The sequence below is a fragment of the Micromonas pusilla genome, assembly GCF_000151265.4.
Source record: "Micromonas pusilla CCMP1545 genomic scaffold MICPUCscaffold_7, whole genome shotgun sequence".
Lineage (NCBI taxonomy): Eukaryota > Viridiplantae > Chlorophyta > Mamiellophyceae > Mamiellales > Mamiellaceae > Micromonas > Micromonas pusilla.
Genome location: NW_003315888.1, coordinates 926,826 through 937,712, shown reverse-complemented (window position 1 = coordinate 937,712; position 10,887 = coordinate 926,826). Strand labels below are relative to the sequence as shown.

Below are 10,887 nucleotides of genomic sequence, written 5' to 3'. Positions count from 1 at the left end.
GCATTTCTGTTATTACGAGCGGTCGAAAGCGCGAAAGACCCGTCGCGTCTACCGCCTCACCGTCCTGAACGTGCGGTACGACAAGAACAGCATCCCCCCCATGAACATCAGCTCCAGCGCGCCCCTGGGCGCATCCACCGCGACCGAGCTCCCGAGCGCGCTCCCGAGCGCGGTCCCCACCGCCAACGCCGCGCCCATCCTCGCGTCGACGTTTCCCAACCGTCGGTGCGCGACGAGCGCCGCAGCTCGCCGCCATCGGCCTCGCCGCCGGCCTCGCCTCCGGGCTCCTCGGCATCGGCGGCGGGACGATCGTCACCCCCGCGCTCGCGCTCGCGTCCCCTCTGCCCCAGGCCGCGGTGCTGGGCACGTCGCTGCTGGCGATGCTGCCGCCGTCGGCTGCGGCGCTCGTCGCGCACCGACGGTTGGGAAACGTCGACGCGAGGATGGGCGCGGCGTTGGCGGTGGGGACCGCGCTCGGGAGCGCGCTCGGGAGCTCGGTCGCGGTGGATGCGCCCAGGGGCGCGCTGGAGCTGATGTTCATGGGGGGGATGCTGTTCTTGTCGTACCGCACGTTCAGGACGGTGAGGCGGTAGACGCGACGGGTCTTTCGCGCTTTCGACCGCTCGTAATAACAGAAATGCTGTTATTAACCTTAGGTTCGATTCGATTCCACGACTCGCTAGCTAGTTGTACACTACTACTACAACACGACGCGCCTCCTACCTCAGCAAGTTCCCTTCGCTCTTCGCCTTCGACATCCCGCGCGGGGACGCCGGAGGCCGCGGAGACAACAACCGCTCCGTGAGCTCGCTCCGCTCGTCGTCTCCCGCGCGCCAATGCGGCAGCGGCGGCGGCGGCGGCGACTCGAACACCCTCCGATGCGATCGCGTGCGAAACCGCATCGCGTAGCGCCGTCGCTCCGCGCGCCGTCGCTCCACATGCCTCGCGTGCCGAGCCTCGCGCAGCGTCAGCGTCTCGTGCTCGACGCGGAGTAAGCTCCACATCCCGCGCCTGAGGGTCGTTCCATACGAAGCGACGTCGGGGTGGAGTTCAAAGGCGTCAGTTGGAGTTGAAAGGCGTCGAGGGCGGGGATTGAAAGCGAGGCGTGGGCGTAGAGATGCGCCGGCAAAAGTCCTTAAGGATCGGCGTTCACCACGCGAACGCGGTCGTATGGGGACCAGTGTATAGAACGCGCCTGAGGAGCTCCAGCAGTCCGAGGCCCAGCGTGCACCCTCCGTCGCACCAGTGCGGGGAAATCGCGAGGCCCCACGACAGTCGTCCGGCGAAGTCGAACGCGACGGCGACGTAGTACAGCATCGGCGGCGAATACAGCAGCTGCGGGCGGAGGAACGGCCAGCCGTGCGCGTCGTCGTTCAGCTCCAAGTCTTCGTCGATGAGCTCCTCGTCGTCCGAGTCGAGTTCTTCGTCGACATCGCCGGCTCCGGCGGCGCCGCCCGTCTGCTTCGCGAGCCCTAACCTCTCGCCGAACAACCCGACTCTCGCTAAACCCCAGTCCATGACGACGTCCCACCAGAAACAAAACACCGTCTTGAAGCACAGCGCGCCCACCCACGCGGCGTACCACGAGGTCTCGCTCACGCCGAACATCGTGTTTGAATTTGAAAACTCGTCGTCGCGCGAGAGCTCGTAAAACGTCGACGCGATCGTCACCGCGATGCAGGAGAGATACTTCATCGCGTTCACCGCGTGCCACGTGTTCCCTAGCGGCCCGTTACACTGCGCGACGCACTGCCACAGACGCAACCAGAACGGGAACATCAGGACGATCGGTTTGCCGTAGAGGGCGTTTTTGGAATCGCCGACGCATTTTCCCGCCGCGGCGGCGGCGTCCGCGCCGTTCGTCCACGACCCCGTCGCGAATAAACACGCCGCGCACTCCGTCTGCCACAGCATCAACCCCGCGGACGTGAGCGCGTCGGTCAAGAGGACGTGCCGGAAGTCCACCGGCGACGACGGCGGGTCCGGAAGAGAGTCGATCGACCACTCGCTCCCCTCTCGCCACGGCCTCCGCGGACGCCGCGAGCTCTCCTCGTCCTCGTCCCCGCGTTCGCTTCTCTTATCGTCGCCCTCCCTATCGCTGCCGCGTTCTCCCCCCTCCCTATCGCTGTCGCCGTCGCCGTCGCCGTCGCCGCCGCCGCCGCCGCCGCCCGGCGGCGGGAACGGCCCGAACGCCGGGTACCCGAACGAGAACCCAAGCGCCTCGAACACGCACCGTATGAACCCCAGTCTCGCGCGGCGCGCGGGCAGCGGCCTGGGCGCGACGACGAGCGCGAGGACGCTCAGCACCGCGCAGAGCTCGATGATCATCGGCGAGCCGTGGAACGGCGCGCCGCGCAGACCTCGGCACCCTCCTCCTCCTTTGGAGTCATCATCAGCCTTCTTCTCGTCGAACCAGCACAGCGACGAAAACGCGGCGACGTGCACGGCGACGACCCACGTGCAGATCGTCGCCATCACGCCCACCTCCGTGGACGTCGCCACCACCGGGCACGACGGCGTCGTTCCCCACACCGCGCGCAACATCGCGGGCTTGCTCTCCATGCACGCCATGAGCGCGTACCAGAGCCACGCGCACAGCAGGATCTGGGTGAGGCCGACGAAGACGAAGTCGGTGCCGCCGTCGCCGAGGACGACCCCGGCGAATCCTCCGCTGGACGTGCTCGCGAACGTCACGGACGCGAGGAGGAGGAAGACGACGACGCCGGACGCGATCGCCGCGAGCTCGAGGGCGGTGACGGAGTGGACGTCGTGCCCGGGGATCCAGGAGGAGGTGGACGCGCGCGACCGCGGCATGACGACGGATGTTCGTATTCCTCCCCGCGACGCGTCCGTCTCCGGGCGTGGGGCGTTATCCCGCGCGCTCTCCGACGGAGCGCTTCCGCGCGGACGCCTCTCCGGCCCGCCGCGCGAACGCGGCGCGGCGCTCCGCCGCGCCTTCGCGGGGCGAAGCGGTCGCGAGCGCCTTCGCGACCCGTCCCCGTCGCGCGAGCGAGGCGCGCGCGAGGGAGGTGTGACGGCAGGTTCAAATTCGGCAGGGACTGATGACGCGGACCGAGGTCGAGGGTCGGCACGAGCGAACGCTCCGAGCTTTCGGCGCGCGGCGCCTGCGCCTACGTCTACGCCGCGTCGTTATTACACCTATCACATCTATCGCATCGCATCGCTCGTCAGTCGTCGAACCCGAGCGCGACGACGACCGCGGCGGCCTCGCGCTTCCGCTTGTTCCCCCCGTCCCCGTCCCCGTCCCCGTCCCCGGCGGCGGCGGCGGGATCATCATCGTTCGTCGCCTCGCCGCCGCCGCCGCCGCCGCCGCCGCCGCCCTTCGCGCCCGCCCGCCGCGTCAGCTCGCGCGCGTCCTCCGCGCGCGGCTGCACCACGCACAAGAACCCCTCGTTCAGCGGGTCCGTCGACGCCAGCCCCGGCTCGTCGATCAGCCGCTCGTTCACCTCCAGCAGTCTCCCCTTCGCGCACGCGCGCGCCGTCCACGACGTCCCATCGTCGGTCGACACGCGCGCGACGCCGCTGTTCGCCATCAAGAGCTTCGCGCCGCGCTTCTTCTTCCCTCCGCCCTTCACGACGTCGTTGGACTGGTGACCCTTGCCCTTCCCGAGGCTGAAGTCCACGGAGACGATCGACGGCGCGCCGGACGCGGACGCGGACGCGGACGGGGCGAGATCGCCGGCGTCGGCGTCGTCGGCGCCGCGGTCGACGACGACGGTCGTCGTCTTCGAATCTCGCGTCGCGCCGCCGCCGACTCGAGGCGCGAGGCACACGACGACGAGGCCGTTCGGGTGATGGAACAGGACCTGGTCGCGCTCGCGCCTGCCCTCCGGGTCTGGGACGTCGATGCGCGCGTACGTGCGGTCGCGCGTGGTCCGCGGCGCGGTCGCGAGCGCGCCCCCGCCCCCGCGCATCGTGGAATGAATGACAGTTTGACGCCGGCGCGCGCGGATTCTTGGATTCGGATCTCCCGCCGCGCGGACGGCTGGGAAGCTCTCGGGGGGGTCGACGGCGCCGCGACGCAATTGCGGGCAGCGCGCGGGGGCGTCGCACGGCACGCGCGCATCGAACGACACGCGCGAAGCCGCGCAAACGATCGCAGGGGGAAGCCTCGTCGAGGGAGCGCGCGCGAGCGCGCGCGTCGTCGAGGCGCGTCCCGTCCCCGCGTCCCTCGGTCGTCGCGTCGCGTCATCATCTTTTTTTAAAGGGTTTAGGGGTGAAAGGGTTTTGGCGCGGCCGCGCGTCGACGCCTCCTCCTCGACGCGCCCTCCTCAACGACCCGGACCTCACGCGCGCGTCGTCCGCGATTCGCGCTCGATCGACACGCCGCGCGCATCGCGCGTCGGATCCGCGTCGTCGTTCGTCCCCGCGCGCGGACGCCGTCGCCCCGCATCTCGCGCGCGCTCCCCTCCCGAACGGCTAAGAGTTCGCTGACCTCCCGCGTTCTTCATCCATCCCTCCGTCCCCTCATCACCCCTCAGGCGCGCGCGATGACGACGACGACGACGACGACGACGAACGCGGCGCAAAATAACCCGCCGACCACCACCACGCCTCCGCCGCCGAAGCGCGCGACGAACCTGTACGACGTCACGTGGACGAACGACGAGCAGGCGACGCTGGAGGCTGGGCTCGACGACCCGTCGCCGACGCCCGCGGGATGGACGCGCGTCCCGGGCCGAGGCGCGTTCAATGTCACACTGGTCCCCATACTTCCGCGTCGGCGTGGTGAACGCCGATCCTTAGGACTTTTCTTCCCGGCGTGCGTTTCTCTCCGCCCAGGGTCCCTCGCTTTCAATCCCGACACACCTCGACGCCTTTCAACTCCGCTTCTGACGCCTTTCAACTCCACCCCGACGTTCACAGAGTCGCTGTGGCGGTACGTGCGCATCGCGGCGCGTCTGCCGAACAAAGGCGTCCGCGACGTCGCGATGCGCGTGCGGTGGATGAAGCGGAAGGGAATTAAGAGCGGCGCCGCCGCCGCCGCCGGCGGCGGCGGCAACGGCACGAAGACCGGGAAGACCACCGGCGGGAAGAAGGCGGCGTCCGCGAAGACCAAGGCGCCGCGCTCGACGCGGGGGCAGCCGCAGCCGCGACCGGGGGGGTCGACGGCGACGACGTCCATGGGCACGCACGCGCACGCGCCGCCGGGGACGTACGGATACGACGCGCATCAGCAGCACCCGCAGCAACAGCACGGAGGCGGGTACCCGGCGGTGGCGCCGCGCGGCGGCGGCGGCGGCGGCGCTGCGGACGCGACGCTCTTTTCGCCGCCGACGGCGATGGGACTCCCGTCCGGGATGGGCGCGCGGCTGCGCTGGGGCCCGTCGCCGAATGGCACGCACCAAGTCGGAGGAGGACCGACGGGCACCCCGGCGTACGCGCAGCAACAGCAGCAGCACCATCAACAGCATCCGCACGCGCAGCAGCACGCGGCGCACCATCAGCACCAGGGCGCCGCGATGATGCACGGCGGCGGCGCGATGCATCCTTACGGCGGCTACGTGATGCAGCACCCGCCGTCGCAACACCAACATCAACTTCAACACCAACCCCAACACCACCACCACGGCACCTTCGCGTACGTCGCCGCGGGCCCGCAGGGTCCGTACCACGCGGGCGCTCTGCAGCACGGGCAGCCGACGACGACGCACCCCGCGTATCATCACATGACGCAACGTCAACATCAGCAGCTCAACGGCGGCGATCACATCTTCGGTCCGCAAGCCGGGTACGCCGCGACGTCGCCGCTGCTCGCGGAGGAGCCAGTTGGCGGGAGCGCGCAGGACGACGTGTTCTTCGCGTGGCCGGGAGGCATGGACGGCGCGGGGCTCGGGATGGCCGGGATGGCCGGGATGGGGATGGGGATGGACGGCGGCGGGATGGGGATGGGGATGATGGACGAAGGCGTGAGCGACATCTTCCGCGACAACGCGGAGCTCGCGACGGAGATTTCGAAAAATTTGCAGCACGGCGCCGCGGACGAGAACGTGCCTCTGCTCGCGCGGTACCGCGATAACCTCGCGCACGCGAGCGCGGCGATCGAGCCCGCGGGAGGAGGGGTGCTCGTCGACGGCCTGAACCCGCTGACGTCGCCGCCGGGGATGCTGCCGGGGACGACGACGACGGGGACGACGAGTCACGTCTTCATCGAGGAAGAGCCCGCCGGCCGCGCGTCCGCCGGGGGGCCCAACGCCGCCGGCGCCGCGGTCGTCGTCGTCGAGGAGGAGGAGGAGGAGGAGGACGCCTCGCCAGAGGGGACGATGACGACGACGACGGCGGACGCGGAGGGCGGCGGCGGCGGCGGCGGCGGCGCGGGGACGCGCGCGCGCGTCAGTCCTCTCCGGGGGGCGTCGGCGAGGGCGCGCGCGGGGAAAAAGTCGCCGTCCAAGTCACCCGCGCGGCCGGCGAGGAAAGGGGCGACGACGTCGGTGGTGTCGTCGCCGTCGCCGCGGGGAGGGACGCGGCGGACGCGCGGGTCGTCAGGGTAGGCGCGTTGAGTGGTGTGGGCTCCGTAGGACGTCTTGCTTGTTAGTCTCAAGATTCTTTCATGCGATCTATCGAGTCGCGGCGGGCGGGACGCGTCGACCGCTTTGACTGTACGCGGTTCTCCGCGCGCGGTTGCACGCCGGGCATCCCGTGGGTCTGTCGCTCTTCGAGCGGTGGTTCATCGTCGTCCGCCACTCGTGGTCGCACGCCGCGCACTTCCAGAGCGCTTTGTAACTCGACGCCCGCGTCACCTCCGTCGGCTTTCTGTCCGGGTCGACGTACTCCTCGAGGAGTGTCTTCCCTTGCTCGCCGTTCTCCTCGCACCACGCGAGGAAGTTGTTCGTCGAGCTGGCGACTTGGCGCGAGCACGCCGGGCATCCGCCGAGGCTCGTGCGGTGGTGCATCACCGCCCGCCACTCGTGGTCGCACGCCGCGCACTTCCACAGCGCCTTGTAATTCGACCCGTACGCCAACTCCGTCGGCTTCACGTCTGGATCGGCGTACTCTCGCGACAGTCTCTCGCCTCGCTCGCCGTTCTCCTCGCACCACTCGAGGAAGAAGTACGCCTCGCTCTTCGGCAGTCGTTTCGAGCACACCGCGCACCCGCTTGGTCTGTTCCTCCTCGTGCGGCTGTGCATCACCGCCCGCCACTCGTGGTCGCACTCCGCGCACTTCCACAGCGCCTTGTACCCCGACCCCCGCATCACCTCCGTCGGTCCCTTGTCCGGGTCGACGTACTCCTCGAGGAGTATCTCCCCTCTCAAGCCGTTCTTCTCGCACCACACGAGGAAGTTGTTGGTTGGAGTGGCTTCGTGGACGAAGGGAAAGGTTCGGTTGCACTCCGGACATCCCCTGGGTTTGTCGCTCCTCGTGCGGTTTTGCATCGTCGCCCGCCACTCGTGGCCGCACGCGGCACACTTCCACAGCGCCTTGTAGCCCGACCCCCGCATCACCTCCGTCGGCCCCTTGTCCGGGTCGACGTACTCCTTCAGGAGTCCTCGCTTAAAGTTCTCCTCGCACCACGTGAGAAAGTTGTTGTCCGGGGTAGCGCGCCTCCCGCGGCCGTGCGGCGGCGGGCACGGCGCCGACGCGCGTCGAACCCTCGCGAGTCTGCTCCCCATGCCGCCCGTCAGCGCCGGCGTCGCGTGCGTCCGCCATGGCGACGACGCGAGCGCGACGCGCGCCATCCGTGCGCCGCGCGGAAGTGACGGATAATAAGTCGCCTCGTCTTCTCGAAATCTATCGTCGTCGATCCTCTCGAAGCGCCGTTCGACCTTCCGACGTCGCCGCCGTTTCCTCGTCCGAGACGAGACGTCCCCTCGCGCCCCGCCGCGCCTCACACGCACGCGCACGTAACGCACGCACACGTATTAACGCTCGCCAACCATGGGGTACATTATGCACGCCGGCCAGGCGCAGGAACCGGTCCCGATCCGCCGCGGCGCGCTCAACCTGTACGGCCAGAAGGGCTGGTACGATTTCTTCGCGACGCGCGCGAGCCTGACGAACGACGGTATGTCACACTGATCCCCATACGACCGCGTTCGCGTGGTGAACGCCGTTCCTTAAGGACTTTTGCCGTCGTCTCTCTCCGCCCAGGGTTCCTGGACGACTCCACCGTCGGCATGAAGCACGTCGCGGTGCGCGACAGCGACCGCGAGAGCTCGTTCAAGCCCGCGTCCGGGAACGTGTGCCCGCGGCCGAAAGGGTGGAAGCCGATCCAGAGCAACACGCTCAAGCCGCCGGTCGTCGCGCGCGCGCCGGTCGTCGTCGAGCCGGAGGTGGCGACGGCGTCGTTCCAGAAGGACTCCGAGGGCTCCTTCCCGTGAGAAGGGAAGACGCACTGCACGCGACGAGGGAGGCGAGGCGTCGCGGAGGCGTCGCGGCGCGAGGGCGGCGACTCGCGCGCGAGGGATCGGCCGCCGGACGGAAGAACGAACAGACGACGACGTGAACGATGGACGACGAACGACGCGAGCGCGATGATGAAGGTAGCGCGCGCGGCGCGGAGGCGTCGCGACGACGTCGCGGTGTTTGTTTCCTTTCCAAAACCCGCTCGTCTTCTTCGTCGTTCAGTTCCTTTCGTCGCCAACCAAAAAAAATCATCCTCCGCCCGTCGCCTCGCCGCCTCCCCCTCCTCCTCCGCCGCCCCCATCACGACAACGCCTTCCTCACGTCCGCGGCGGCGTCCTTCACCTTCCCCGCGCTCTCCGCCGCCGCGAGCGCGGTCGCGACGTCCAACACCCCGAGATCGATCGCCAGCTTCTTCGCCTCCGCGCCCGCCGTCGTCGCCGCCGTCCCGAGCGCGACGAGCGCGCGAAACCTCGCGTCGACGTCCGCCGCGGGCGACGCGTATAACAGCTGGCTCCCCACGGCGACGCACGCGGGCGCGAGGTCGGCGGCGGCGGGGATGTCGGACGCGAACGACGCGAGGTTGAGGATCGCGGTCGCGAGCGCGAGACGCGCGGGGGGTTTCGCGTCGGCGGCGGCGGCGGGCGCGAGGCCGTCCTGCGTCGGGACGGTGGGGACGGTGGGGACGGTGGGGACGGTGGGGATGGTCAGCGGGCGGGTCCCCGAGATGATGCGAAAGAATCGACGCGACGCGACACGAGGCGCGCTAGATAGACACGACACGTGGGACTGTCCGCCGATCACAAACAGCCGCGACGACGTGTGAGAGACCGCCGAGTCGCGGCGACCGGATCGGCGGCGATGCATCTCGCCGCGGGTAAAATCTGATCGCGCGACGAACGCGCGCGCCCAGGAACGATCCGCGCGGCGGTGGACGAGCAGAAGACGCAGCGCGAAGCCGCGCGTCGACGGAGAAGAGAGAAGAGAGAAGAAGAGGGAGAAGATACCGAACCGAAAGAACCGAAAGAAACGCACCAGTAACGCCTGCCCGAACGGCAAGAACGCGTCCCTCGTCTCGCCGTGCTTGAACGCGTTCGCGAAGAGCCGCCCCGCCGTCAGCACGTTCCCCGGCGGCGCCGGCGCGCCGTCCCCGCCGCTCTCCAGCGCGCGGCACGCCGCCGCGGCGAACGCGCCGGACGTCGCGGCGTCGCACGCGCCCGGGACGAGCACGAGCATCCTCGCGACGTCGAGCAGCGGGAAGAGTTTCTCCTTCGGCCACGCGGCAGACGCGTCGAGGAGCGCGGCGGCCGCCGTGGTCGACGGCGGCGTCTTGCTCGCCGCGGCCGCCGCGCACTCGCGGAGACCCTCGACGCGTTGCGCCGCGGTAGCGAGCTCGGCGGCGAACTCGGCGATCTTCTTCAGGATCCCGTCGAGGTTCAAAGAGGTATCGAAGAGGAGGCACGTCGTCGTCGGGACGTACGACTGTCGCGCGGCCGCCGCCGCCGCCGCGGGCGCCGCCGCCGCGGGCGCCGCCGCCGCCCCCGGCACGTACGCCCCGCCCCCCGTGAACGGATCGAAGTTCCCAGCCCCACCCCCACCACCGCCGGTCGTCGCGCCCGTCCCGGGCACGTACGCGCCCGCGCCGGTGAACGGGTCCGCGCTGACGCCGCCCGCGCCGACGTTGGTCTCGCCGACGTTTTGCACGATGAAATTCACGACTTGCTCTCGATAACCGGCGGGGAGATCGTTCGTCTCCAAGAACGTCTCCGCGGCCGTGTACGGATTATCCCCGACGTTAAACGGCAGCTTCAGCGGCGGGACGCCGTCCTGGAAGTCCACGTCGAAGACGTAGTCGTACTCCGCGCCTTGGAACGATTTCTTTCCGCCGCCTATTCCGCCGCCGCCGACGCCGGTGACCTCGCCGACGCGTTCCCAGCTCGCCGTCCCCGCGGACCACGCGTACGCGGCGATCGTCCCGCCCTCCTCTCTGATGACCTTCGTCACGCCGTCGCCGTGCCCGGACTGCAGAAGCGCGCTCGGGTCCTCGGTCTTTATCTTCGACTGCTCCTCCGCGAGCGTCGCTCTCGCCCTCGCCTCCGCGGCGGCGGTCATCGCGTCGTCCATCGCCTTGGGGTCGAGGGTCCATACGAAGCATCGTCGGGGTGGAGTTGAAAGGCGTCAGAAGCGGAGTTGAAAGGCGTCGAGGGTGGGGATTGAAAGCGCGGGACCCTGGGCGGAGAGTAACGCCGGGAGAGAAAGTCCTTAAGCATCGGCGTTCACCACGCGAACGGGGTCGTATGGGGACCAGTGTCATGAATAGAACGCGCCTTGGCCGCCGCCGCGTCTTTCTTCGCGTCGTCCGTCGTCCACACCCGCGCGACGCCGTCCGCGCAGCACGAAATAACGTCCCCACCACCGCCGTTACCATCACCACCGATCGGAAACGCGGCCACGGACCAGACGCACCCGGGGTGCGCGATCGTCTGCGCGCACGACGCGTCGGGGATCCTCAGAGTCGACCGCAGG

At 69.4% G+C, this 10,887-nt stretch overlaps 7 protein-coding genes across 7 annotated transcripts in view; 3 read left to right on the top strand and 4 right to left on the bottom strand.

Annotated features, from left to right (window-relative positions):
- Positions 1-48: 48 nt before the first annotated feature.
- MICPUCDRAFT_59673 (uncharacterized protein) lies at positions 49-198 on the bottom strand (the record flags this gene model as incomplete). Its single annotated transcript, XM_003059838.1, has 1 exon — positions 49-198. The coding sequence occupies one exon, from the start codon at positions 196-198 to the stop codon at positions 49-51; it is 150 nt and encodes a 49-aa protein (XP_003059884.1).
- Positions 199-380: 182 nt separating this feature from the next.
- MICPUCDRAFT_59672 (uncharacterized protein) lies at positions 381-593 on the top strand (the record flags this gene model as incomplete). Its single annotated transcript, XM_003060128.1, has 1 exon — positions 381-593. The coding sequence occupies one exon, from the start codon at positions 381-383 to the stop codon at positions 591-593; it is 213 nt and encodes a 70-aa protein (XP_003060174.1).
- A 556-nt stretch (positions 594-1,149) lies between these two features.
- MICPUCDRAFT_59671 (uncharacterized protein) lies at positions 1,150-2,814 on the bottom strand (the record flags this gene model as incomplete). Its single annotated transcript, XM_003059837.1, has 1 exon — positions 1,150-2,814. One exon carries the CDS (start codon positions 2,812-2,814, stop codon positions 1,150-1,152), a length of 1,665 nt encoding a protein of 554 aa, XP_003059883.1.
- Positions 2,815-3,188: 374 nt separating this feature from the next.
- Positions 3,189-3,935, bottom strand: MICPUCDRAFT_40687 (uncharacterized protein; the record flags this gene model as incomplete). Its single annotated transcript, XM_003059836.1, has 1 exon — positions 3,189-3,935. One exon carries the CDS (start codon positions 3,933-3,935, stop codon positions 3,189-3,191), a length of 747 nt encoding a protein of 248 aa, XP_003059882.1.
- Positions 3,936-4,952: 1,017 nt separating this feature from the next.
- Positions 4,953-7,446, top strand: MICPUCDRAFT_40686 (uncharacterized protein; the record flags this gene model as incomplete). Its single annotated transcript, XM_003060127.1, has 2 exons — positions 4,953-6,508; positions 7,065-7,446. 2 exons carry the CDS (start codon positions 4,953-4,955, stop codon positions 7,444-7,446), a joined length of 1,938 nt encoding a protein of 645 aa, XP_003060173.1.
- Positions 7,447-7,896: 450 nt separating this feature from the next.
- MICPUCDRAFT_59667 (uncharacterized protein) lies at positions 7,897-8,339 on the top strand (the record flags this gene model as incomplete). The annotated part of the gene is made up of 2 exons (XM_003060126.1): positions 7,897-8,023; positions 8,110-8,339. The coding sequence occupies 2 exons, from the start codon at positions 7,897-7,899 to the stop codon at positions 8,337-8,339; spliced, it is 357 nt and encodes a 118-aa protein (XP_003060172.1).
- A 325-nt stretch (positions 8,340-8,664) lies between these two features.
- Positions 8,665-10,887, bottom strand: part of MICPUCDRAFT_40685 (uncharacterized protein) — a gene marked incomplete at both ends in the record, with an annotated part of 4,358 nt that continues 2,135 nt past the window's right edge. Inside the window, 2 exons of the mRNA XM_003059835.1 lie at positions 8,665-9,018; positions 9,397-10,444. Of these exons, the coding sequence (XP_003059881.1) occupies positions 8,665-9,018; positions 9,397-10,444 (1,402 nt within the window). The remainder of the gene's footprint in view (positions 9,019-9,396; positions 10,445-10,887) is intronic.